The sequence below is a fragment of the Camelus ferus genome, chromosome X (genome assembly GCF_009834535.1).
Source record: "Camelus ferus isolate YT-003-E chromosome X, BCGSAC_Cfer_1.0, whole genome shotgun sequence".
Lineage (NCBI taxonomy): Eukaryota > Metazoa > Chordata > Mammalia > Artiodactyla > Camelidae > Camelus > Camelus ferus.
The window spans coordinates 56,591,786-56,619,382 of record NC_045732.1 but is presented as its reverse complement, the minus strand read 5'-3'; the positions used below and the strand labels follow the sequence as shown (position 1 = coordinate 56,619,382).

General features: G+C 35.5%; 1 protein-coding gene and 1 long non-coding RNA gene across 4 annotated transcripts in view; one reads left to right on the top strand and one right to left on the bottom strand.

Annotated features, from left to right (window-relative positions):
- Positions 1–1,237: 1,237 nt before the first annotated feature.
- Positions 1,238–27,597, bottom strand: part of KLHL4 (kelch like family member 4) — a 63,583-nt gene continuing 37,223 nt past the window's right edge. For 2 of the 3 annotated variants that reach the window (XM_032474983.1, XM_032474984.1), the window contains exons 6-11: positions 23,862–24,048; positions 15,545–15,769; positions 13,473–13,635; positions 11,209–11,421; positions 6,620–6,791; positions 3,981–5,104 (exon numbers count right to left, since the gene is read on the bottom strand). In XM_032474983.1, coding sequence (XP_032330874.1) covers positions 5,045–5,104; positions 6,620–6,791; positions 11,209–11,421; positions 13,473–13,635; positions 15,545–15,769; positions 23,862–24,048 — 1,020 coding nt within the window. In that variant the 3' untranslated portion in view covers positions 3,981–5,044. Of the gene's footprint in view, positions 1,327–3,980; positions 5,105–6,619; positions 6,792–11,208; positions 11,422–13,472; positions 13,636–15,544; positions 15,770–23,861; positions 24,049–27,597 lie in introns of those variants that run through there. The other variant, XM_032474986.1, reaches the window with a different exon arrangement.
- On the top strand, positions 5,079–27,078 carry LOC116661964. The gene is made up of 3 exons (XR_004317924.1): positions 5,079–5,089; positions 11,796–11,799; positions 26,939–27,078. It is a non-coding gene; the product is annotated as an uncharacterized LOC116661964 (long non-coding RNA).

Here is a 27,597-nt window from a genome sequence, read left to right as displayed (position 1 = left end):
TTCATTCATGTGCTGTGATTCCCTGACCTAGAATATTTGCTCTTGTGAAGGTATTTTCATGCATGAATAATTGTTCAAATTGATATTGGGCGAGGAGGAGGAGAGGAACATAGAAAAGGCAGAGATTCCTTTGCCACCATTTTGCTGACATCATCACTCTCCTCAAAGGGCTTCTGATTTTGTCTTTTCAGGCTTATCGTTAAATAAGGCTAGTTGTTCTCCAATGGCCAGAACCTCTATGTGTTCCGATTCTAGCAAAGTCTAATTAGTTATGATCCAGAGAAGATTATTTAACCACTCAGATAGACACTGAATTCAGCTTATGGAATTGGGCTATTTATATGAGGGTCTCCATGACCTTAGATGAAATGTGAGCTTGGATACTTCAGCTGGCCTTTGTAGAGGAGAGGCCATCAAATTCTGATTCTCCATCACTTGGAATAGAATCTAAATTATATAGAGCTGCATTTGGTAGAGATTTCATAAACTTAGCCGTAACTTATGTATAACATATCACTAGGGCCTAAGGCACAGTAGATTCTTAATCAATGTGTGTGACACAGGGATACTATTTTTGAAGATTATTAATGTATGTTTACCTTTCAACATTTACTTGTGTATGAGATTCCCCGTATTTTGCTAACTATGCCCATTTCCCCCATTGTTTGTGTATGCTCTGAATGTATGTGCGTTTGTGTGTCTGTATAAGGGAGGGAATTAGGATTATAACAGGAATGCAAAAAAAAGAGGCTATCAACATTAACTTTTAGCATGTAGAATAGGAATTTTTCCTAGTCTTTAGTAAGCAGTAATCATGAAAAACAAGTATTGTCAAAAGAGGAAAAAAAAACTATAACAATTTTTGTAGTTTCCTTTGACACCTGGAAAGGCAGGTTGATGAAATAGGAAGTTTACGTGGTATCGTCCACAGACCGGAGAGGGGATACTCCTTCCATTATTCAGGTTGGGGCTCAGCATCTCTAGCAAGGGGGACATGATATTTAAAAAGTCCATTACAAAGAGGAAAAGTAACTGGAAAACTTGTCCCTGTTTTATGATCTTTTTTCTTTTCTTGGAATAAGATTTTGGGGTAGGAGTCCCCTTACAGAGCTTAAAGAAAAATCTGAAATCAGAGGAATTTTTGTTCTATATCCCTTTTGGGACTATGGGAGACTTCCCTTCGGCATTCCTTCCATATCAAAACAGGGCTGCTGAGTCGAGTTGGTGGTTGGCATAGTTAGGCAGAGAGGGGAACTGAGTTTAGTGTCCCAGAGTCTCCTTCAGCTCTGTTGTGGTATAGAAGGTGTTTAGAAGGTCCTGCACGCCCTGTGGAAATACAGGGAAAGTAGCTGATGGTGTTGTCTGGAGAGTCATCCTAATACAGGCCGAGGGCTTCAGGGTGGAGGACCCTGGCAGCAAGGTCACAGTGATGACAGAAAACTCCAGAACCAATATTTTCTTTCCAATCTAAGTACATCATGTCTAAATGTGTCAGCCCTGACACTTATTGAAAAAATTGTGTAAATTAACAACTCCCTGTATTATCCTTGTTAGTTTAAATCAGCTTGATACATCGTCATCAGCACTATGCCATGGTAGCCAGGGGCCTGCCCCGTAATTCCTTTTCTGGACTAGATTTGGCTGAGGCATGTGCAGTATATGTTTTAGTACCCTGAGCCTCTGCAGCTCTCCATTCTGACTGCTCAGATCTGCTCAGGTTTTGGCAGCCCAGCTAGGCCATGGTGGCCCAAACACAGTTTTGTTCCATTTTTATTGAGAAATAATAAATACATCACTGTATAAGTTTAAGGCATATAGCATGATGGCTTGATTACATATATTGTGAAATGATTATTGCAATAGGCTCTGCTAAATCCATCATTTTATATTGATATAAGAAAGAGAAAAGAAGAAAAAAGTGTCTTCTTATGATGAGAACTCTGAAGATTTAGTCTCTCAACAACTTTCCTATATACATAAAAAAGTGTTAACTGTAATCATCATGTTGTACATTATATCTTTACTACTAATTTGTCTTATAACTGGAAAATTATACCTTTTTTGTTTTTTAATGGAGGTAATGGGGATTGAACCCAGGGCCTCATGCATGCTAAGAATGTGCTCTACCACTGAGTTATGTTCACTGCACAAATCGTACCTTTTGACCACCTTCCTCCAATTCTCCCTTCCCCAACCCTCCACCTTTAGTACTACATGACTGACCTCTTTTTCTGAGTCTGGTTTCTCTCTTTTTAGATTCCATGTATAAGTGAGATTATACAGCATTTGTCTTTTTCTGACTTATTTCACTTAGTATAATGCCCTCAAGATCCATCCATGTTATTATAAAAGGTAAGATTTCCTCATTTTTATGGCCAAATATTCCATTTTGAGATCTATATACCTCAAAGCCTCTTTATCCATTCATACATCAATGGACAGTTACTTTGTTTCCACATCTTGGCTATTGTAAATGACACTGCTATGAACATGGGGGTGCAGGTATGTTTTCAAATTACTGTTTTCATTTCCTTTGGAAATAGTCCCAGAAGTGGTATTGCTGGATCATATGGCAATTCTGCTTTTAATTTTTTGAGGAACTGCCAAACTGTTTTCTTTAGTGGCTGTACCAGTTTACAACCCCACTAAGGTTCCCTTTTCTCCACATCTTCCCCAGTATTTGTTCTCTCTTGTCTTTTTGATGATAGCCATCCTAATAGGCATGAGGTTCCATCTCATGGTGGTTTTAATTTACATTCCCCTAATGACTAGTAATGTTGAGCATCTTTTTATGTACCTGTTGGCCCTTCGTGTATTTTCTTTGGAAATATGTCTATTCAGGTTCTTTGCCCATTTTTAAATGGGGTTATTTGTTTTTTTGCTACTGAGTCGTATAAGTTCTTGATATATGCTGGATATTACCCCCTTATTAGATATATAGTTTGCAAATATTTTCTCCCATTCCATAGGTTGTCTTTTCATTTTGTTGATGGTTTCTTTTACTGTACAGAGACTTTTTAGTTTGACGTAGTCCCACCTGTTTCTAGTTTTTTTGGCTTGCAGAGGATGACCCTCAAATGCAGCTGTGCAGCGGCAGCCCTGAGCAACATATCCATACCTCTCCTACTAGTCAGTACCTGATCAAAATGAAGCAAGGCCAGCTGGACCATCAAGAAGGTAGTATTCTCTCTCTGCTTGTCTGACCAGGCATGACTCTGGACACGATCTCCCTATTGGTGCCATCTACCTGTGACTGGAGCATTGGTAAGCTGGGCTGTGTTCGGTCCTTTGATCTTTCTTTTTCCCACTGGCTCACACTCTGATTTAACTTGACAGGCTAAGTTGAGCTCTGGGGCTAAAGGTTTAAGTAACTCTGCTTCTGCATTGATTTGGATAAGGTATGAATTTAAAGATCCAACAGAACTCTGTGTGTGTGTGTCTATATGTTTTTACAGCATCTCTATATCTCCATCTCTACACTGACAACTAAAGATGTCTGTAGCCCTTTATTTAGAATTAAAGACAATGGCAGGAATTAGAAATGAAGCAGGAGAATTTTATTTTTTTATATTTAAATATTTTAGCTATTGAAAATAATAAACAAAAAGTCAATTCAGGCTGCAATTGATTGACATAATCAAAAGCCACTTTCTTTATAACCAGAGGAAATAGATTTTATTTAAATTCGGTTTGTCAAAGTACAAATATCTTTGTACAACTTATGGTGCTCTTTTTTAAAACTTAAAGGGTAATAGTACATTTTATAAGCATCTCTCTGGATTTTATCTGTTGGCTTTACATACGACAATACAAAGCCCATTTAAAAGAACATATTGCAGAAATTCTAAAATTGTAATTTACTTGAAAAGGTACTTTCATAAAGAAGTTTTCTCAATAGTTCATCTTAAATATTCTTATAATTGGATAAATGGAAGTAAGAATTTAAAGGTAAAATGCTACCCAGCTAGCCTTTTTTGTTGTTTTTTTAATTTAAAAAGTTTTGTAGCTCATATATCCTTAACGTTCTCTACTGGATGATTACAAAGTTAACAGAAAAGTATGTATTGGTACATAAAAAACAATTATAGAATTAACTATGGATGTTGAACATTTTGGTGTTTCCATGTATTAATACTGTAGAACATCTCAATTTTACTGCAGTTTAAAAATTGGTTTGCTTTTGAAAACCTGTTTAACTTAATGGAAGGTGTTTAACGAGTTCACAGAAATGTCTGAGGAGAATATTACTTTCTGTACAAGTGAGGCCCTGACACTCTAAAGCTGAGGTCACAGTTTGTATCAATATGATAAATATTCACCATTTTATTGTATAGATTGTGTATATGAAATTATAATAATTATTATCCTGGTAACAAATCTAACAAGACAACATATTAAGGAATACCAAATCTATATGTGTGCTTTGGAAGGTAGTACTGTAAAAGAGTGTAAGTCTGTGAAAATTTTAACATACTGTGATCAGCATAACAAATTATGTCAATGAGTTTTCTTTTTAGCCTCACCACAATAAAAGCTTGCCTCTTGGTAAAGCTGAGGTATTATTTAGCTATTTGGGATATTGTTTGAATTAGAGAATGATGTCTTACTGAAAATCAAAACTTACAGTTTAAACTTTAGATGGTCTCTTTTATATTAGTTATGTTGATAGAGTACCTATTTTTTTTGAAATAGGAAATGTTTTTAGCAGACTCTTAACTTAAAATGAGCATTGCTTTTATAACCTTTTATACTTTGGCCGCTATCAATTTCCCTTAAACATTTTAACATTTTAAAGTAATGAGGCTAAACCTAGACTAGTGAATTTCCATTTATATTATCAGCTACAACAACATATACACTTAACACCTACGTGTAATTGTTTGAAAACTTGCTTTGGCTTCACAAGTGAAAGCATTTATAACTACATATGAAAATGGCACGAGAATTTTCATGTTTGATTACTAATGGAAGGAAAGAACAGGTTTCTTCTTCCTATTCCAGCTCTTGAAATTATCCAGTTTCTTTCCCTCTGATAAAGAGAGCTTTATGGTAGCTTGACCACCACAACACATGCACCAGCTCTTCCAATGTTAACAGGAACTTCCTAACAGGAAACAAAAGCAAGGAAAGAAATGCTGTTTGAATGAACTCTGTCTTTGGCATAATATATTTGAGTTGCGAAAGTCCTTAGCTATCCTGGTCCAGCCTACACCTTGCATAAAGATAAGGGGAAAGACAGCACAGATAACAATCCAGCATGGAAAGAACACGTCTTTAAAATGATGTAGACCTGAGACTGAGGAGCAGTTGATCTTGGCTAAGTTTCACCTCTCTGGTAATCTTCTCACTTGAAAAAGTACAGCTAATAATACTCATCATTCAAGGTTTTTGTTAGGCGTAAGCAAGATAATGAATAAAAATAATTTGGCATATAGTAGTCATAATTCCATTATCTGTTAATTCTCTTTCACCCTTTCCAAGGTCACACAATGAAACAGTGAAAAGCCTGGATAGAATCTAGGTCTCTTAGACACTGGTCTAGAATTTTTCAGAAAAGTAAATTACACAAGGTTAGACAAAGATTTTGATTACTGTATTTGACCTACAGCCTTGTTTGCTAACTGTTTTCTTCCATTTCTAGCTGGTCCTAACCATTGTAAATTGAGGAGCTGCCTACATGGAAGAATTTGAGTGTTTCTCAAGGGTCTTGATGAATCATATTGTTGGAGGAAAGAGATAGAAACCCATTATCAGGTGTCATTATAATAACACATACTTATTTAGAATAGTAACCAGCTTACTATGTAGCATCAGAACAGCATAAAGTTCGTATAAGGAAAAGTGACGTTAGATACCAAATACAAGGTTCACCTGTTTATGGAAATAGTGAAGTTAATCATACTTCATATTTTATTAATCCATCATTTAATTAACAAAACACCATTAGATATTTTGGAATAACTCTAGAGCTATCACTGCAAAAACCATCAGAAGCATCAAATTTGCCTTTAGCATCCTCAAGATGTCCGTTCAGTGCCCCTTCTTGTACCCTCCATAGAATTTCTTCTGTTAGATGCCCAGCACTCTTAGAAGGGTCTAATTCCAGTCCCTTCCTGTGCATTAAATCCCTTGAATGACTGATCTGTAGTTAGGAGTGTTGCACTCTGTAGAATATCTGTAAGGAGGAGCCTGACTGATTTTTCTCCTGGGCACCAGCTAACAAGAAGGGGCAGACATTTGTGGATAAGGACATTATTCTTTGGTTCTCAAGGCATAATACATAGATAGAAAGTTGGCCAGAGAATAAAGCTCTTGGATTATTGAATCTGATGAACTTTTCTGTAAAAGGAATGAGCCCATGAAGTTAAGAGACTGTCCTGTCCCCCTTTTTATATAAGCACTGATAGATCCTGCTAATGCTCAATCAATGAAAATTCTCTAGAGCATAAATAAAGCACATGCTATAAAGTTCACTAAGAGGATTTGGTTAGTCCCTGGAGAGGAAGAGAATGGGATTAATTCCAAACATATATTTTAATTTTTTAACTAAAACTTAAAATACGTCAATTGGGATACTTATCTTGAAATATACCAATTTGAATACTTTAACTGAGATTACCTCTTTCCATTCATCTTTCTGTGCATCATATGACTCAACAGTGTTCAAATAAGTATGTCCATCATATCCTCCAACTACATAGAGTTTGTCTCCGAGGGGACATACAGCAACAGCATCTCGAGGAACACTCAGAGGTGCCACAGTTGACCATGAATCAATTTTTGGATCATACCTGAAGAGGTTTAGGAAGACAATTCAGAGGGAATTCCAATGGTGTTAACATTTAAAATAATAAAACATTAATAATGTACACTTATCTAACACATTAAAGACACCTTACACATAGCAAATGTAGTCTGACTTATAAATGTTAAGGATAACTGCATAACAGAATTCTCTTCAGCCACCAGAGGTCACTCAAAGCACAGGGAAAATGTACTTCCTTTCAAAAATACCATGCATTTCTTTGATCAGTCCTCAGATTATGAGGAAATTTCATATATTGGCATCTTAACATTTTGTGAAAAATGCCCCCTCTCATTTAGTGTGCTGGTTGGATGGCTTTTGTTTTTCTTTTATTCTTTGTTTATCAAAGTTATACATCATCTGCCTGATCTTGCTTATATGACAGCTCACATTTTAAGTAAATCTGAATATAATTGCCTTTTTGTTCTAATGGGATGTAGTACCCCGGTTTTAATACTATTTGTGGTTATGATGACTACAGTTTTATTCTTTTTCTCATATGAGAGTTCCTACTTGTCTTCTCAGGAGCCTGGTAATTTTTTTCCGTTTTAATTTGAAGTTAATTCCTTATCACCAAATCTTTTCTGTAAGCAAAATGAAAGAGAATTCAGTAGCTAATATTAATTAAAATCTTCTCCAGGAGTTCTTTCCTAAAATTTGAAGCCCATTTAAAAATACATAATACTAAAATCTAAAAGAAGTGAACAATAAAAGAAAACTCTTAGAATTATCTGTGGAAATGTCTCTGATTTTATATTGGCCTATTTATAAATCCCAATGAAAACCACTTATTTTATGGCTGTCTACTAATTTATTGCTATCTACTAATTTCCTTATATTTCTATTACTCGTCTTACTTGTTTTTATCTCTTTAATCATATTCTAAATTACCTGATCCCAGCTTCTATTTCAACTTGATCTCATATCCAGTAATATTTTTAATAATATCTGAAATCAGCAATAATTAAGATACCCTCAATACCCATATTGTTGAGTGTTATGTAGCATATCACCTTAAATTCTAATAAACCCAGAACCAGAAAATACACAGCTGCATGCTTTAGCTGAGTTGAATCGTCAACACAATTGCTATTGTTAACTGATGCTGCACTCAGGTAACAGAGTACACACGTATATGAATGGTGAACCAGGGCTCACAGAAGGATTCCCTTACAGATTTGCATCCAAAACCCAAGATTTTTCTGCACGTGCATGATAATTAATGCTTAAAAATCTGGCTAATATTAATATTGTCTGGATACTGCTTGATTAACAAGAGATGTTTGGGGAATGTTGAATCTTTTGAAGAAAAAAAATTGGCACTATGGTTACTGTCTGTAAAGACACACAGAAGCAGTTATTGAAGAAAAAGTTAGCCACTACTTCACTTTCAACTTAAAATAGCATCCCGCTTCCTTTTGTTTCTCTTTTACTTTTCTATCGCTCTTTACTTTGGATATAAGTATGTATATTCTAGTGGGAATAAAATGGAGCTTGAAGTAAAGAAAATTAGTCATGGCCTTATTTCTCTACTTAGAGTAATTACAGAGAATTTGCTTGACTTCTTTGCCTTAATTTTCTCATCAACATTATAGAAATAGTAATCCCTGATCCAGCCAACATAAGCTTATGTGGTTTCAGAGCCTTCAATTTAAATGATTATCTTAAATAATGGGATGAGATGACTAAGATACTGAGTAGGCCAACATTGTTTTAGTAGAAAATAGTGTCAGGTCTTGTCTAAGACATGGAAATGAGGATTATCTGATTCCATGGAGTGTGTGTCTTTGATTGACTATCTACTGACAAGGCTATTTTACAACTCTTGGTACAGAATTAAGTTGTAGAAAACTGTGATTCTTATACATAACAATAAAAAAAATTTGCCTGATAGAGACAGATTAATTCCCAACCCCAAATGAGGGCTCCCAAATATTACATTTTATTCCTTATAGGATATTAACTACCTTTGCATCTATTAATTTTTTTCAGCGTTCCAAATTGTCTTTATGTCTTTTCTTCAAAGATTCTTTGACACAGTTTTAACATCATATGGGTTATCTCATTAATTAATGAATCATATAAAATCTCTGACACATGTTAATCTTATATTTGTATAAAAGTCATAATTGTTTGAAAATTATACTTTAGCATCATTTTCTCAAGATCTTTTCAAGGAAAATGCCAATAAGGGGATAATGACAGTAATAACAATAATACCGATTACAACAATAATACAAACATAATACTAGCAGCTGATTTCCACTGAGTACTTAATCTGTGCCAGGCAATGTGCTAAGTGCATTAACATTTATTATATTGTACCCTGTGAAGTTGATACTATAATTATTTCCATTTTTCACATGAGGAAATTGATGGTTAGAGATGTAAAGTAACTGGGTCAAGGTCAAATAACTTGTAAATGATAGACCTGGGATTTGAACTCAGATCTACTTGACTCCAAATCCGGTGCTTCTAAGTAGTATACTATACATTTTTGATATGTGCAAAGTACTTTTTTCCCCATTTAAATTTTTTTAAATTAAAAACCAGATTAAAAAACTGTATATCTGGAAATGTAATTATATCAGTAAATAAGGTTAAGCATTTCAATATTAGGCTACTTTTGTAAATATTTAATTTTGTAGTCTGCATTATGAACTTTTCTGTATCAAAAATAAGAACTGAGTTTATATTTTCCTAGTTGTGTGTGTAAATGCCTATTTAAATTGATAGAGGCACTTCAAACCATTGTAAGGCTAATTTCATGGTGAGCACTCTGCAGGCATCTAGAATTGTGGAATTCATAGAAACAGAATGTAAAATGGTGGCTGCCGGTGACTGAGGTGAGGGACGAATGGGGATTTATTGTTTAATGATACGGAGTTTCAGTTTGAGGAGATGAAAAGAGTTTTGGAGACAGATTATGGTGATGCTTTCACAACAATGTGAATGTACTTAATGCCACTGAACTGTGCACTTAAAAATGGTTAAATGATCAATTTTATGTTATGTGTATTTTGCCACACTAAAAAATAATCTAGCATAATGAAGAGGAGATCAACTATTACTTTACTAACTATGAGAACTAGTATAGATAATCTCAGTGTCACGTATATTTGGCTATAATATATTTTACATTTGAGGCAATAATTGACTTTATATTTTGCATAATGTTAAAATTTGTTTGCCTCTCTTAAGAACCATCTTCAGGAGAAGCATTCCAGATATACACTGAGTAGCATGGAGCTGGTCACTTAAGATTAACTTAAAAAACAAACCTACCATATATCAAGTATTCCCTGTAAGAAACACAATATTAGCATTATCAGTTATGCTTCCCAGAAGAAAAATAACAATGTTCATATTCCTTCCTTTAGTCTCTTCTGCCTACATTCTATCCCATATATTACTGTTATATCAGTTTCCCCCAAATTACTTTCTTTGTGGCATTCCACTTCCCCCAATTTAATTATCCTTTTGCCTACAAGATAAAATCCAAAGGTTTGCACCTTGACATTTCGGGCTGTCAAACAGTCTGGTACTTAAATTGTGTTCTGAATTGCTCTTCCAAATTACATTTCAACCTAAAGTCTCTGCTCATATCTATAAAACTTTCTCTTTTACTTCCCTGGTTTTGGTTGTGCTTTTTTCTAGAACTGAAGTTCCCTCCATTCTTTTGTTTGCTTACAAAGTACAAATTCTACCTACTTCATGAATTTCCCTTGAGGACACCATCCCATATTGATCTCTGTCTTATAAATTCTCATAATCCTACTGATTGTAAATTTGACAATTGGACTTAGGTTAATATTATTCAACTAGTATGTTTGTATATATATATATTCTATCTTGAAAGGGAATGTGAATGGTATAAAACTATAGTTATATGATTGACTTATTTTAAAAACATATTGCACTTGGTTCATCCAAATGAATGTTTCCCATTCAAAGAAGTTACCTTTGGGAAATTAAATACTTAATGTAATAGAGTCATTGTTCAGAACATTATTAACACCTCTCTTTGGGTGGTAGTAAACCCTCAGCCTTTGAGAATTGACTTGGTTTTCCAAACAGTAAAGTTTTGATTTGAGCTGGTGAATAGGTTGAGTGATACAGCTTGGAATAAAATTTATTATTTCTTACATCTCTTTTGTCTCATTTTATAGGGTGACTATCAAGCAGTAAAACAACATATTCTTTTTATACATTTCTTATGATGAATCTGAAAAGCATAAGGAGGATTTCTTCAAAATATTTTGAGCCTAGGAGTAAGTGTACGATTTTACAAAGGATTAATCCTTATTTGGAAGACTACTTTCTGGTAATCTAAAAATCCTCATTTCTGAAAAAAAAAAAACCCACGAAATAAACACATATGTAAGTAAATGGAAATATTTTACCGTTCCACGCAGTCAGAAAGCCTGGAGCAATGGTTAGAAGCAGGGGCATCATGACCCCCAACAACATATAAGAATCCATTGTACGTTGCAACTCCCACACCTCCACGTCTTTTGGACATTGGAGCACACAGACTCCACTTGTTAGTGTGTGGGTCAAAGTATTCCATTGATTTGAGGCAGGAACTTCCATCACGTCCACCAATAGCATATAGCCTCAAAAAAAAAAAAAAAAGAAAGAAGTGTGTGTATATTTGTGTACAGAATGAAAGTAAAACCTTGCACAAGTTCCAAACTACATATTCTATGCCCATAGTACTTTGCAGTGGATGGCCTGAATTTGTGAGTGGGTATCTACCTGAAAGCACTTATTAAGATCTACCCTATCCCAAACCTCCCCACTTCATCATTTTTGTGAAAATTACTTTGACACAATAGATTAAAAGATACCATGGGAAATGAAGTACAGAGAAAGGAGGCAGGTATCAAAAGTGTTGTTAGTATTTATCAATTATACCTCAATCAAGCTGGCAAATTTTAAAAAGGTAGAATATTTCCCGAAACCAAGTCCAGCAATCGTACAATTTTAGCTAGGTTTGACTGACTAGCATTAGGATCCCTGTTGTTTATATGAACTACTTTATTTAGCGTAAAAAATATTTGTAACTAAGAAGACATTAATTTAATAAACAACTAAGGGAATAGGATAAAACCTAGAAACCAGATTTTTTTTCCCTGGGAAAATATATTGGCTATGACGTTTCTCCTGTAAACTTTAAAATGCCAATTCTTTTGATGAGCAGTATTTTTAATCCAACTTAAATTTAATCCTGCATCAATAAAGAAGATAAACTTTTATTAAACCATATGTCTCTGACTGCCCTTCATGCTCAGTTGTAAACAACAGCAAGTCAGCAAAACAAAACTAAATTAGTCAATCCTGAACTTCCAATTTATCCCTACCCACTTTCTTTCCTGGTAACCTTAAGTTTGTTTTTCATGTCTGTGAGTCTGTTTCTATTTTGTAAATAAGTTCACTTGTGTCATTTTTTAAGATTCCACATATAAGTGATATCATATGGTATTTATCTTTCTCTTTCTGGCTTATTTCACTCAGTATGAAAAGGAATATATAGATAGATATCTACAAATCTAGATATACATATGAATCACTATGCTGTACATCAGAAACTAACACAACATTGTAAATCAACTATACTTCAATTAAATAAGTAAATAAATAAAACACCTGAATTAGCCAAATTCAGTGATTTCAGTCTGTTCTGCAGTAGGTAGGAAATTACTGAGTCACCTAATATCATTCAGGATAGGCCAGATATAATCAGATTTATGAGTATTTTAAGCTCTAAGACACTATAAGGCTGGGCTCCTCTTAACAATAGACATTTCCTACTTCTTGCACAAGGGGATAAAAAGCATCTCTGTTGAAATGTCTACTGAGCCCAATTGATTATATGATGAGACATAGGCTTTGTGCATAGTCAGTACAGACACACAAGGCTGTCTCCTGCCATTGATTCATCCTGGTGTCTGAAATTTCATCAGTCAAGTCCCTCTTATATGCTGGTCATTGATTCCAAAGTTCCCTTGTCAGAAAGCACATAATTACCTAAAAGAAGAACAATTCTAAACTCGTAGAAACCTCTAACATCACCAGGTTTCAATATATTAGCTTCTCTCATAGGCAAATGCTCAGAAGGAGGGAAAGATTCAGAAAGATGGGACTAGTAATTCTAGAACACTCAGGAGAGTGAGTGGTAAAGAACACAAAGACTTGCCCTATTACAAAGACAGACCAAGTTTTGTTAAGTGAGGAATAAGTCATAATATAAGAAAAAAAAAAGGTAAAATTGGAGGGTGAAACTGTAACTGGTTTGCCTACAAAAGTGCTTCTCCAATTTAATGTGCACACAAGTCACTTGAGGATCTTGTTAAAATGCCTGTTCTGATTCAGACAGTCTAGGGTGCGGCTAGGATTCAACATTTCTAAATAGATCTCAGGTAATGCTGATACTGCTGGTCCCAGGACCACACTGGAGTAGCAAGGGACCACAGAATAATTAAATGTTCCTTTTAGACAAGTGTTTTCTGTTACAATGAAGGGACAGTTCCAATGAAGGCCTTTTACTATTGATAACTAGGCTGTCCTGGCCCCTGGGAATGCTTCTTGATTGATGGATCACATCACTGAAGGGCTGTACCACATAAAATGGGATCAAAAAACATACATGTTTGGGTTTACTCACTTGTTGTTTAATGCAACAACACCAACTGTGCTTCTAGGAGTTGACATACTGGCCACATAATTCCACTGACGTCCCTCAGGATCCCATCTTTCTACAGTATTTAGATAACTCCATCCATCATGACCACCAACAGCATACATTGGTCCTTCAAGTGTGGCTACACCTAAAGGATAAAAATAGCGTAAGGGCTCCCCTAGGTAGGTATGCCACACATAATGAATATTGTTTCTCCATTGTATATTCTTGCCTCTTTTGTTATAAATTAATTGACCATACACGCATGGGTTTATTTCTGGACTTTCTGTCCTGTTCAATTGATCTATGTGTCTGTTTTTGTGACAGTACCATACTGTTTTGATTACTGTAGCTTTGTAGTATAGTCTGAAGCCAGGGAGCATGATGCCCCCAGCTCCATTCTTCTTTTTCAGGATTGTTTTGGCTATTCGAGGTCTTTTGTGTTTCCATACAAATTTTAACATTTTTTGTTCCAGCTCTGTGAAGAATGTCGTTGGTAACTTAATAGGGATTGCACTGAATCTGTAAATTGCCTTGGGCAGTATGGGCATTTTAACAATATTGATTCTTCTAGTCCAAGAACATGGTATATCTTTCCATTTGTTTACGTAGTCTTCAATTTACTTCATCAGTGTCTTACAGTTTTCAGCATACAGGTCTTTTGCAATATTGTTTCATGTTGCAAGGAACTGACTTCTTAAAATTTTGATTTTCTTTCTTAAATGGTTTTGTGCATACATGAATAATGTACTGATCTTGATAGGAAACTTAACATGGTCTTTTAGCCCTAGGAAATGTTCAGGCATAGTTACTTTATGATGGAAGGGTATCATTGTTGTAATACTGAAGTCAAAGGAGGCAGTGGAACACACCATTTCTCAGCATTCATAGTAGAGGGAAACTGATTTTCTTCTGGCATAATCTCAATGGCAGTTTTTGAATGTAAGGGATAAATGAGATATGATACTGAACCTTAGATAAATCTTACAATTATAGACTAACTGTGTAATAATAATTCCTGATTTTTATTATAGGGATAAAAAAGACTCCCATAAGATAACTAAATAGACAGGGATTTTTGAGGTTTAGTTAGAAATTTGTCCTATTAGATACCATGAATAGCCTCTTTTCAACTGTTTCTCATCTGCTCTGGGAATTCACGTTAATAGGCACCCCTCACCCCCGTGACCATCTTTTCCATTTCAGTCCCCATCTCAGTGGTATAGTCTCATCACCTCTTTTATCTCTTTAGTAATATTAATTAGATTTTTAAAAATTTGCTCTGATTTCTCTGTAAGATACGTTTTCTAAGCAACATCTAGGAATCACACTGACAGAACTGAGATGAATAATGATATAGTATATCATTTGACATAGGCAATTTATAAGATATTTTGGGCAAACAATACTAGTCCTACATTTTAGCTGTGTAAAAGTCAGTTCTTAAAAAAACAAACTCTATGATATTGAAACATACAGAGTCTAGCATAAAGAAACATGTACCCTGACAAATATTCAGAAGAATCAAAGTTTCCCACTGTACCAGAAGTCTCCATTCCTTCTTAAACTTCTTAGGAATCTCTGGCTTAAGTATAACCCAGAGCTGCCCTCAACCAAAGTTTTTCTAAATATCCCTGCCTTGGACTGCATCCTAAGGCTTTTGCCTAAACACAGATTTGCCTCTTATGGGAAGGGACATTGGAAACTAGAAACACAATGTCTCTCCATCATCAAGTGTTCTTTTCTCTAAATGGAGCTGAGAAGGAAACTCCCTGTTGTAGTTTTATGTTCCTCAATCACGTATTCCTTCTAAAAGTTTTAATCCTTCCTGAAGTGGGACCCCTTTAAAATACCAATGGAAGGGAGGCAGGATTACAACATGTATGACATCTGAAACAAGAACTAACTTTCATAGGCTTTTACCATTTGCTTAAGCATTCTGGAGACATTTTGACTAAGGGTTTGACTAAATCCCAATGACGTGCAGCTGAATTTAATTTTTAGAATGCTCTGCTAACTGTACATTCTTCAGAAACTATGTAACATTAAGCCCTTACCTAAGCCGTGTCTATGTGTTGACATGGGAGGCATCACCGTCCAGATTTTGCCAACTGGATTAAAGCATTCCACAGTATTCAAAGTTTTTAAACCATCTCTTCCTCCCACAACGTACAGTTTATTATCAATAACTGCGACTCCAAACTGAAGCCTGCGGCCACTCATGGTGCCTATATGTAGCCAGCTATTGGTCCTTAGATCATATTTTTCGATTGTAGTGGTACCTGTTAAAGAGATGTTGAACAATGGTTAAAACTGCTTGTATAAAAATTTCTTAATTGGCATCATTCACATTATATTTATTTACCTGTAATTTATAGCATAGACTCAGTGATTGCAGCTCAAGTTAAAGTAAATAGCCCAGATGATTCTCCAACCTGGGAGACAAGGGAAGGGTAATATTTCACCACCCTTGAATCCAAATGGAAGAATCAGAATAAAATAGTTTATTTAACATACATGACATATCTGCTTATAACGGCTTATTTGGCTATAATACGCTACTGGCAGTACTAACGCAGGTGTCAAACACCATATTTTACAACCAAAAATTATCTGTGTGTATTGATTTAAAATACAAATGGCTAAAGGAACAGAAATGAAAACTCCTTTTAAATGGTCCTTTGGTGTTTATTCATATAATGTCCCATGATGGTAACACAAAGGATTATTATTAAGAATATAATTATTTATTATTTATATTTATTTATTTATTATAATTAAGAACATAATTCTGAGCTATTACCTTCTTTATGTATGAATGAAAGTTCATTTTCTACTCAATTACTGAAATATCAAATTTACTATCACAGTAAACTGTCACACTGCCATAGTAAATTGTCACTACTTCATAATAAATTATTATCTCTCTAGGCAATGCTTTTTACCAATCATTATTAGCTGCTGCTATTTTTTTTTTTTTTAGTAAAAGTTGATTCTGCACAAGAAAGTTTCTGACTAATAACCAAAGTGGGAAATGAAAGAAGTATTATTCACACATAGAGTGTACCTAAGATAGCTTGTGACAGGTTTAGGGAATTTCAACCCAGTTGCACAAAGCCAACTATAGGAATAAGCAAAAACACTTTTCAGTTGTTCTTACACTGCGAGATTTCTGGAGAAAATATAATCCATGAGGTATGATGAAAATATAGTTAACATCTGAAGCCTATTCACTGGCCAATTATAAGGCTAGAGTCTGGGGACATATCAAGTCAAAATTTAAGCATAGTGTATATTATATTTATGGCTGCTTCTCAAAGTCTTTCTATTTATATTGTATTGGTGGAAACAGGGTTTGTATCTTTTCTCTAATTTTAAATCTTTTCTGGTAACTAGTGCACTGTAAGTATTTATGTCTCAAGAGTTTTTACAAAAAAAACCTTGTGAATACACAGGCACTCATTTGTTCTTTCTCTTTAATCCCTGCATCTTTCACTAATAATGTGGATTTGGCTGAATGCTGACCTACAGAACAGCAATTGCTCTGTTGACCACATATATTGCTGAGAGGTCAAATAATACCACCTAGCAGAGCATCTTTTATACAATAAATGTCTCTGGATAATCGTGTTAAAACTGGAATATCCACAAACAAATTCACACCTACTTTCACTCTGTCAGGCAGTCAGTTTTCTCTGTTTTCATCTTTCTACTTCCTCACTCCAATCTTCCCAAATCTGTCTTCCTACCTACTACTTCTTATTTTAACTTTTTATTTTAAACTCTTTTCATTACTGGAATTTACCTTAAGAGCCAATTTAGATTAGGAAATGAAGGCTAGGCTGCACTAATTATTGAGATTATGGACGAGTTAATGGTGAGGTAATTAGGAAATTGTACAAAGTTACATTAATTAGCTGTAATATAGAAGATTTACACTGAAAAAGATGTAGAAGTCTGCTTAATGTAAGTTAATTTTCCTAGGCACTAGGTAAAATATAAAAGATGATAAACTTACCACACATATCTTATTTGCATTATGAACATATATGGTTGGTAATTCTATATGTTGAATTCTGAAGATTTCTTTAGTCCATTTGCCTACCTCCACAATTGCTCCAACTAATCAAGACGTAAATCCTTTAGTTGGCTTATTATTATAGCTTCTTAGCCTTTTGGCTAAGATCAAGTGTACTGGAAACTATATTTGATGGGAAACCTTAAATGAGATTTTTTTTTTTACTAATCTCTCTCCTTAGGATTCACTTTATAATTTTTCTGTGTAAATCAACCTTCTGTCCTAAAACATTGCAAATATTGTTTATTTCATTTCAAAGCTTCTATTCAACCTTCATTTATGATCTATTCAAGAGGGAACAAAACCGACCGAACTTTGTAGTATTGTTGGGAACACAGTAGTTCCTGCAGTTGTGAATATATCTGATTTAGTGATTTCCTCCATCTATTTTTAAAACGATCTAAAAAAACCCCACTATATTAGCCTTTCATTTGTCGCCTGCCATACTGTCTGTCAGAATTCATTGTTTTTAATAAATGAAAAGTTACTGAATATCTTGTATGCACAAAAGCCCAATGTTTACCATTTGACCATTTGAAAATTTTGACTCTGCGATCATGCTTACAACTTTCTGTGAGTCTTTTAATAAACACAGTGAGAGTTATAAGTTAACCTCAGCCACTTGTGTGATATCTATATTTAGCAACTAATTCCAAGTTAATTGTATGAGTCAGAAAGGAAATTAAAGACTGAGGAAGTACTGTATTTCCTAAACATCAAAAGGTGAAAGTTCAGAAAGTATCTTTAAAAAGAGATAAATGAAACAACACACTGAAAGAAAAGGCATGTATATAGAAATTTTTAATAGTTTTGTGTAAGAATGTAAATTGGTATGTTTTTAAATGTAATACTGATTTATTTAGGTTTTTTTTCCTTTCCTTTTTTGTTCCTAAGTGCTCACTCTGGTTTTTCAATAGATTCTAGGACCCTCAAAGACAGGGGTCAATTTCTTGTTTCTTGTTGCTGCTCTTTCTTCTAAAATAGTGGCAGTATAGCAAAAAGGAACATAAAATTTGAGTAAGAATTCTGTTTCCACTCTTCCTAGATATTTGTCCTTGGCTTGGCTGTCTAACCTTAAAAGCCTTAGTTTCCTCATCTGCAAAATTGGGGTAATAAAATCTATCTTGTAGCACTACTGTGAAAATTAGAAATGATGTATGCAAAATGCCAATCAAGGATCAGGAATAGTTTTTACTAGTATTGTAGTTGTCTGCAACTTCCCATAGAAGCTTTTATATTTCCATACACTAGGTACTCCAAGAGTCTCAAAATGATGCCTTGACTTCCTTCCATATCAAACTGTGGTAACAGAGACAAGGGTCTATAGGCTAAAATTTCACTCATTTTTAGAAACTGATAAGGAGTTGTAGATACTTATAACCATCTTGTGTAATACATTCATTTGTATAATGTTAACTTAAAAAACAGGAGCCTAAAAAAATAACAAAAGTAGTAAACAAACACAAAAAACAAACACAAAGTTGTCCATTTCTCATTTTGCAGGCTAAGCCCTTTTTAATAGAAACTAAGGATAACTGTGCTTACATTTTGTACTTAGTGCCCTTTTAATTTAAATATCAAATATCAAAGACACCTTTAAAAATGCTGTTAATATTCACTCTATTGAACAAAACTCAATAAAATATCAAGTTGCTAGACTTGAAATTAATTATAAGGTCTCATTGTATTTGTTATTTTTTTAAGACAGTTAATGAACTGTTTATTCAGTGATTGGTAGAGCCTAAAAAAGAAAAAGTTGAACTTGAGCTTGCTCAGCATTACAAAGACACTATAATATGGGTAACTTAGGAAGAGAACGCAGATATTCTTAACAGTTGGGTGGTAGAAGGCTGAGTAAGGCATGGGTTTGTTTCATGATTTATATAATAATACTATAGACCTGCGATTTATATGTAGAGATTTTTAAAATAGCAATAAAGAAATTTATCTCATTATAAAAACACTAGATGATTCTAACAAAGCTGATGATTTCATTTAAAGAAGGAATACAATGGGAATATGGACGTATTTTCTGAAGAATACTAATTGTGACGTTACTCTAATACTTTGGAAATAACTGCACTTGCAAGTTCTCATTGTATAGGTTTATGGTTAATTGACACACATCCTATATGGTTTTCCAGTTTCTAATTACACATACAAAAGGAAATGGTTTCCAGAATCACAGAACTTTGCTTTTGCATCATTTTCTACAACATTTCTGTGTATGATCTGGCAAATTTTAAGTGGGTTGATTTTATTTCCTACACAGACAACTCTCAATTACAAAATCCTCATAGCAGCACTATTTACAATAGCCAAGACATGGAAACAGCCTAAATGTCCATCAACAGATGACTGGATAAAGAAGAGGTGGTATATTTATACAATGGAATACTATTCAGCCATAAAAAACAACAACATAACTCCATTTGCAGCAACATGGATGTTCCTGGAGAATGTCATTCTGAGTGAAGTAAGCCAGAAAGAGAAAGAAAAATGCCATGTGAGATTGCTCATATGTGGAATCTAAAAAAAACCAAACAAACAACATAAATACAAAACAGAAACAGACTCATAGACATAGAATACAAACTTGTGGTTGCCAAGGGGGGGGGGGTTGGAAGGGATAGACTGGGATTTCAAAATGTAGAATAGATAAACAAGATTATACTGTATATCAGAGGGAAATATATACAAGATCTTATGGTAGCTCACAGAGAAAAAAATGTGACAATGAATATATATATGTTCATGTATAACTGAAAAATTGTGCTCTACACTGAAATTTGACACAACATTGTAAAATGATTATAAATCAATAAAAAATGTTAAAAAATAAATAAAATAAAATTCACATCAAAAAAAATTACAAAATCCTTCCCTCACTGGTTTTTTTTTTTTTTGGAGTTACACAATTGTTTTTATTGACTAGAATTAAAGTCAATTGAAGCAGAACATTATGTTCAAATGTAAGCTACATTTGTAAATATACTTTTAGCAAATTTTAGAGAAACATTCTGGTCACATAGCTGGTTTTTTTTTTAGTCATTTGAAGCTAAATGTAGTATCATTCAACAGTACCAGAAGAAAATCACCCACAACAAAGTTCTGAAAATTATACCATCCTAAGAAAAAAATCCTTTTGAGAAAGGATCACAGAAAATTTAACTTTTTGGTTTTTTGATTAAATAACATTATGCATATGCACTTGTTTATGAAGCACACATACTTTTACTGAATTGCTTCTTGAATTTAAGAAACTGATGAAAATTAGGCTCATAAAAATTTAATGCCGTGCAACCTAAGAATAGAGTATATAGTTAGGGTGTAGCTTCTTAGAGAAACCACGCTAAGCCTTCAAAACTAAATTACACTTAGTTTTATGAACTAATTTTAAATAGGCAGAGTTTCTTTTGAGCAAACATATAGCTCTTCTGCTCTGAGTTTCAGTGAAAATAATTCTGTTATTAAAATATTGGGACAGGCTTAAGGTCACCAGGAAGGATGAGATGAAAGTTCTTGAGAGAACTGAGTTAACTATGCAGTTTCCTCTATGGCAATGCCATTGTGTAACCTCATTTTGGATGTTCAATGTGGAATCATGCAGAATGGTTAGAAAACTGACAGGATTTGGGGAATCGAATCTTTTGTGATGAAGCAGACCTGGACAGTTTAGTTTTACAGAAGTGTAGTTTTTTTTCCTTTCAAAAAGTGCAAAATGCATGAGAAGTAAAATTCTTGCTATGCTTACTATTTGATCATAAAATGTGAATAGATGACTTGATGAAGCAGAAGCAACCCAATTGGAGGGTCACAATTGTGAGGAACTATAAAAAGGACTATTTAAGTAACTGTTAAGTAATGTTGTATGTCTCCCTTCCATTCCATTGGATATTGTGATAATAATAATAACAACAACAACAACAACAATGATAATAACCACCACCACCACCACCACTTCCCTCACCGTTTTGGCAACATGGGTCTACAGACTGAGAAATCAAGTGTAAAAAGACAGTGCTATAGAAAAATAAGGTCTAAGAAGGGTTCAGGGTAGAGATAATGGCTTCAGAAATTTTTCCCTATTCCTTTTGATAAAATTCCTGTATAAAATCATTACTTTATTTTATTGAACATCTATCAGGAAATTGACAGCAAGAAGTTAGAAGCCACTCTTCTATTTTTGTCAAAAAATAAATTTGGAGGATCCTTATCTCTTGCATGCATGATAAATGGTTTTCCATTTGATTAAAAAGTTTTCCCTGGAAAGATCTTATGTTGCAAAGTGAATATTCAAATTTAAAAATTGTTGCCATAGGAACCACAAAAGACCCCAAAATATCAAAGCAATCTTGAGAAAAAAGAACAAAGCTGGAGGTATCACCTTCCCAGACTTCAGAATATACTACAAAAGCACAGTCCTCAAAACACCATGGTACTGGCCCAAAAACAGACACACAGATCAGTGAAACAGAGTAGAAAGCCCAGAAATAAACCCACACACCTATGGTCCATTAATCTACAACAAAGCAGGCAAGAATATACAATGGAGAAAAGACAGTCCCTTCAATAAGTGATGCTGGGAAAACTGAACAGCTACATGTAAAAGAATGAAATCAGAACATTCTCTAACGCCATATACAAAAATAAACTGAATGGTGTAAAGACCTAAATGTAAGACCTAAGTAAGTTCTTAGAAAAGAACATAGGCAGAACACTCTTGGCCATACATTGTGGCAATATTTTTCTGAAGCTGTCTCCTAAGGCAAAACAAATAAAAGCAAAATAAACAAATAAGACCCAATTAAACTTAAAATCTTTTGCACAGCAAAGGAAACCATTAGCACAATGAAAAGACAGCCTATGCAATGGGAGAAAATATTGCAAATGATGTCACTGACAAGGGATTAATATCCAAAATAAATAACTCATACTACTCAATACCAAAAAAACAAACAGCCCAATCAAAAAGACCTGAAGAGACATTTTTCTAAAGATATACAGATGGCTAACAGTCTTAAAAGATACTTACCATTGCTAATTATTAGAGAAAGGCAAATCAAAACCACAATGAGATAATCCCTTGTCAGTGACATAATTTGCAAATACTTTCTCCCATTCTATAGGTTGTCTTTTCATTTTGACAATGGTTTCCTTTACCGTGCAAAAAAATTTAAGTTTAATTGGGTCTTATTTGTGTATTTTGCTTTTATTTGTTTTGCCTTAGGAGACAGATTCACAACTGTCAGAATGGCCATCATTAAGAAGTCCACAGCAAATGTTGGAGAGGATATGGAGGAAATCCTCATACACTGTTGGTGGGAATGTAAATTGGTGCAGCCACTATGGAAAACAGTATGGAGGTTCCTCAAAAAATTAAAACTAGAACTACCATATGATTCAGCAATTCCACTCCTGGGTATATATCCTGAAATAGTGAAAACACTAATTTGAAAAGATATATGCACCCTAATATTCATAGCAGCACAATATACAACAGCCAGGACATGAAAGCAACCTGAGTGCCCATCAACAGACAAATGGATAAAGAAGATGTGGTATATATGCAATGGAATATTACTCAGCCATAAAAAAGAAATCCTGCCATTTGCAGCAACATGGATGGACCTAGAGAATATTATGCCTAGTGAAATAAACCAGACAGAGAAATACAAATATTGTCTGATATTATTTATATGTAGAATCTAAAAAACAATATAAATGAATGTATATGCAAAACAGAAACAGACTCAGATACAGAAAACAAACTTGTGGTTACCAAAGGGGAGAGGGAAGAGGGGAGGGGCAAATTAGGGGTATGGGATTAACAGATGCAAACTACTATGTATAAAATAGACAAGCAACAAGGATATATTGTAGCAGAAGGAATTATAGCCATTATCTTATAATAACCTATAAGGGAGTATAATCTGCAAAAATACTGAATCACTATGCTGTATACCTGAAACTAATAAAATACTGTAAATCAACTATACTTCAATAAAAAAGAAATCTATCCTAGACAGCAAAAAATATATAAATAAATAAAAATCGCTGTCATAAAATATAAGTACCTATTAAGAGTTTAGCCAACACTAATGAAAGGGCTATATTCCACAAGGTAAGGAAAAAAAGGTCAGAAAATCACATAAAGTGCCTTGTTTATAAAAATTAGCTTTAGATATATACATTTAAATATGGCTTCAATACCACCCTCATAATTTGGAGGGTGTTGAGAATGTATTTTCTTTTTTGAATAATGCTTTCTAAATTAATTCATTCGTTCCTGTTACCTTTCATAGCATCCATGCCTCCCACAGCATAAAGTGCTCCCACAGTTGATTTTCTAGGCTTAGTCCGAGGGCTTTGCATCATGGGTCTTCTCTCAGGTAAGAGGTGATACTTCATAGCTTCCATCAGGAGCTTCTGACACTCAAGATCACCAGTAAACATGGAGCTGTTTTCAAGATCTGCCAGTAACTGAAAAGTAATAATGCAGGGTGTATGAAGTGATGAGCAAACCATTAGAAATAACACATTTTCATTTATATAACTTTGGAGAAAACTCAAGCTAATTCAAATGTGTGTCATTATTTCATATTTTAAGTTACTCAGTAACATATCTTTATGTTCACTTAGGATTTAAGATTAAAAGCCTCCTGGGGGTAGCTATTTATCTATGCACATTTATTTGACATGCTATTCATCTTTGAATATGTACATATAACCTCAAGGAGTGAAACTGAAAAAGCACTCATAAAATGTGTTACTGAAAGCAAAGAGAATGGCTGTGTCTACACAAAGCAGGCATCTCCCGCCCTACTGCATGTAGCTAGAGATGGATTGAGAGAAGGTGGCATAAACATGACCGGTTAAAATAAAATAATATTACTCACAGGGGGCTGCATCTTTCTAATCAAATCACAGCACAAAGCAGGCGCTTTTCTGTACGTGTGTGTATACGTGGGTAAAGTTCATCAGCAATCGTGTATCAGCAATCGTATATGAGATCAATCCTTTCTAACCATTATTGCCTGGCAGAAACTGCGACCCTAACTGAATGGGATGAAAACTAGGTAAAGTTTTTTTTTTTTCTTCCTGAGATGAGTTGAGGAGAAGTTAAGAGTTGGTTTCAGAATTTTTCCAAGGGTCATTTAGATTGGGTCCTTGGAGATTTGGATCCACGCTATCATAGGACATTGGGAGAACAAGCAGGTTGTTGGAATGGAAGTGCTAATCTCACTCTATAAAACGTCCCTGAAGTTTCTGTTCTGCACTGGTTAACCCAGCTCCATTCTAATCCCACCTGTTGTCTCTGATGGATCACTGTTTTGACTTGGCTGGTGAGACCCCAAGCATTTCCTTAATGAATATGCTGCTGTAAATAGGTTTGAAAACTAGGGTATATAATTTTTTCTTTCAAAAATATTCTTCAGACATTTATCACCATTCTCTTTATATATTTCATTTCTGGAATATTTGTTTAAGATCACTTTTATCCACCACTACCATCATCAGGAAATTTCACATGGTCCACATTCTAGACATGAAGCATACTCAGGAGTGGGAGGCCAAGGTTCCAATGGTTGTGTGTTTAGGCTGGAAATTTCCTGTCATTCCAATAAAGTAAGAAAAGTCCAAACTAAGCCCTCTGCTGACAGAATGTCATATAGACTTAAAGCAGTATAAAGTTAAGGGCCTCTGATTCTTTACACCAGTGCATCTCACATTTTTGCATATCTAAGAATCATCTGGAAAACTTGTTAAAACACAGATTCCTTGGCCTCAACCCCATAAATTGTTTCAGTAGGTCTATGGTGGGGGCCCGAGACACTGAGTTTCAAACAAGCCCCGAGGCTTTAGAGTAAATAGGTACTGAGAGTTCCAAATATGGCACAGTAGAAAGACACTGAACTCATCTCCCATCCCAGGCACACAAAAATTACACTATTTACAGAGCAACTATTGATGAAAAAGACCAGAACCTACCAGAAAAGATCTACAACTAAAGATATAAAGAAGGAACCACTATAAGATGGGTAGGAGGGGGTGGAGTTGCAGTATGGTCAAGACCCATAACCCAGGGTGGGCGACCCACAAACAGTAGAATAATTACAACTACAGAGGCTCTCCCCAAGGAGTGAGAGGTCTAAGCCCCGCAATGGCCCAGGGGTCCTGCACTAGGAAGATGAGACCCCAGGACGTTTGGCTCTGAAAGCCAGCAGGGTATACATTCAGGAGACCCAGAGGGCTATGGGAAATAGAGACCTCACACTCAGAGGGCACATACAAAATCTTACATGCTCTGCGGCCCAGGGCAGAAGCAGTAATTTGCAAGCAGCCTGGGTCAGACCCACCTGCTGATCCTGGAGAGTCACCAGGAGAGGCAGTAGGCAATCGGAGCTCACTCTGGGGACACAGACACTGATGGCAGCCATTTTGGGGAGCTCATTCTACCATGCAGACACTGGTGCTGGAAATCACCATTTTGCAATCCTCCTTCTAGCTTATTAGCCTCAGGACCTAGCCCTGCCCTAGCCCAACAGCCTGTAGGCACCAGTGCTGGGATACATCAGGGCCAGCAACTAACTGGTCAGGGACACAGCCCCACCCATCAGCAGACTGGCTGCCTAAAGACTTCCGGAGCCCACAGCTGCCTCTAGACACACCGCTAGATATGGTCCTGCCCATCAGAAGGCCAAGACCCACCTCCACCACCAGTGGGCAAGCATCGGCCCTTTCCTCCAGGAAGCCTATATTAGCCTCTAGACCAGCCTCACCCACCAGGTGGCAGACACCAGAAGCAAAAAAACTAGGATCCTGCAGGCAAAACCCTCTCTCTGCAACCCCTAACAAACAATCTGAAATAAGCTCTGGCACCCCTGGGCCCTGAACCAGCTCTGCCTGCCAGTAGTCCGGCACTAACTCCAGGATCTGGCTTCACCTGCTAGTGGGTGGGCAACAGTCCCAGAGCCTTCAGAACTCTGACTTTATCCACCAGGGAGCCAGAACTAGCCCCAGGGCCACCTAGGGTTCCGCAACCAGCACCTATGACCAGGCCCTGCTAAACAGTAGCCAGAAGCATTCACACAAGGCAGGACCTGGCAACCAACCAGACTAGGGGCCAACCAAGCCTACCAGACCATCCACACAGTCAGCCCACCACAACAGAAAGACCCACACAGCCTTCTTAGGGGACCCCCAAGATCATGGCTTGGGTGACTAGAGGGGAGTGCACGGCTGAGACACAAAGGTCGTCTCCTACAGGAGGCTACTTCTCCACGGTTGAGAAACATAACTAACCTATCACATACATAAAAATACAAATAGCAACTTGGACAAAATGAGGTGGCAGAGGAATATGTTCCAGACAAAGGAACAAGATAAAACCCCAGGAGAACTATGTGACATGGAGAGAGGCAATCTACCCAAGTAAGAATTCAGAGTAATGATCATAAAGATGATCAGAGAACTCGGGAGGAGAATGGATGCACAGGGCACGAATTTAGAAGTTTTTAACAAAGAGTTAGAAAATATAAAGAACCACCAGAGATGAGAAATATAAAACTGAAATGAAAAATACACTAGAAAGAATCAACAGTAGACTAAATGATGCAAAGGAATGGATCAGCAAGCTGGAAGACAGAGTAGTGGAAATGACTAAAGCTGAAAAGAAAAAAGGAAAAATGAAAAGAAATGAGGCCAGTTTAAGAGAACTCTGGGGCAACATCGGATTTACTAACATTCGTGTTACAGAGGTTCCCAGAAAGAATGGTACTGGCACTAAAATAGACACATAGATCAATGGATAGAAACCCAGAAATAAACCCATGCATGTATGGTCAATTAATCTATGACAAAGGAGGCAAGAATATACAATGGAGAAAAGAAAGACAGTCTCTTCAATAAGTGGGGATGGGAAAACTGGACAGCTGCATGTAAAAAAGTGAAATTAGAATGTTTTCTCACACCATAATCAAGAATAAACTTAAAATGGATTAAAGACCTAAATCTAAGACCCCAACTTAT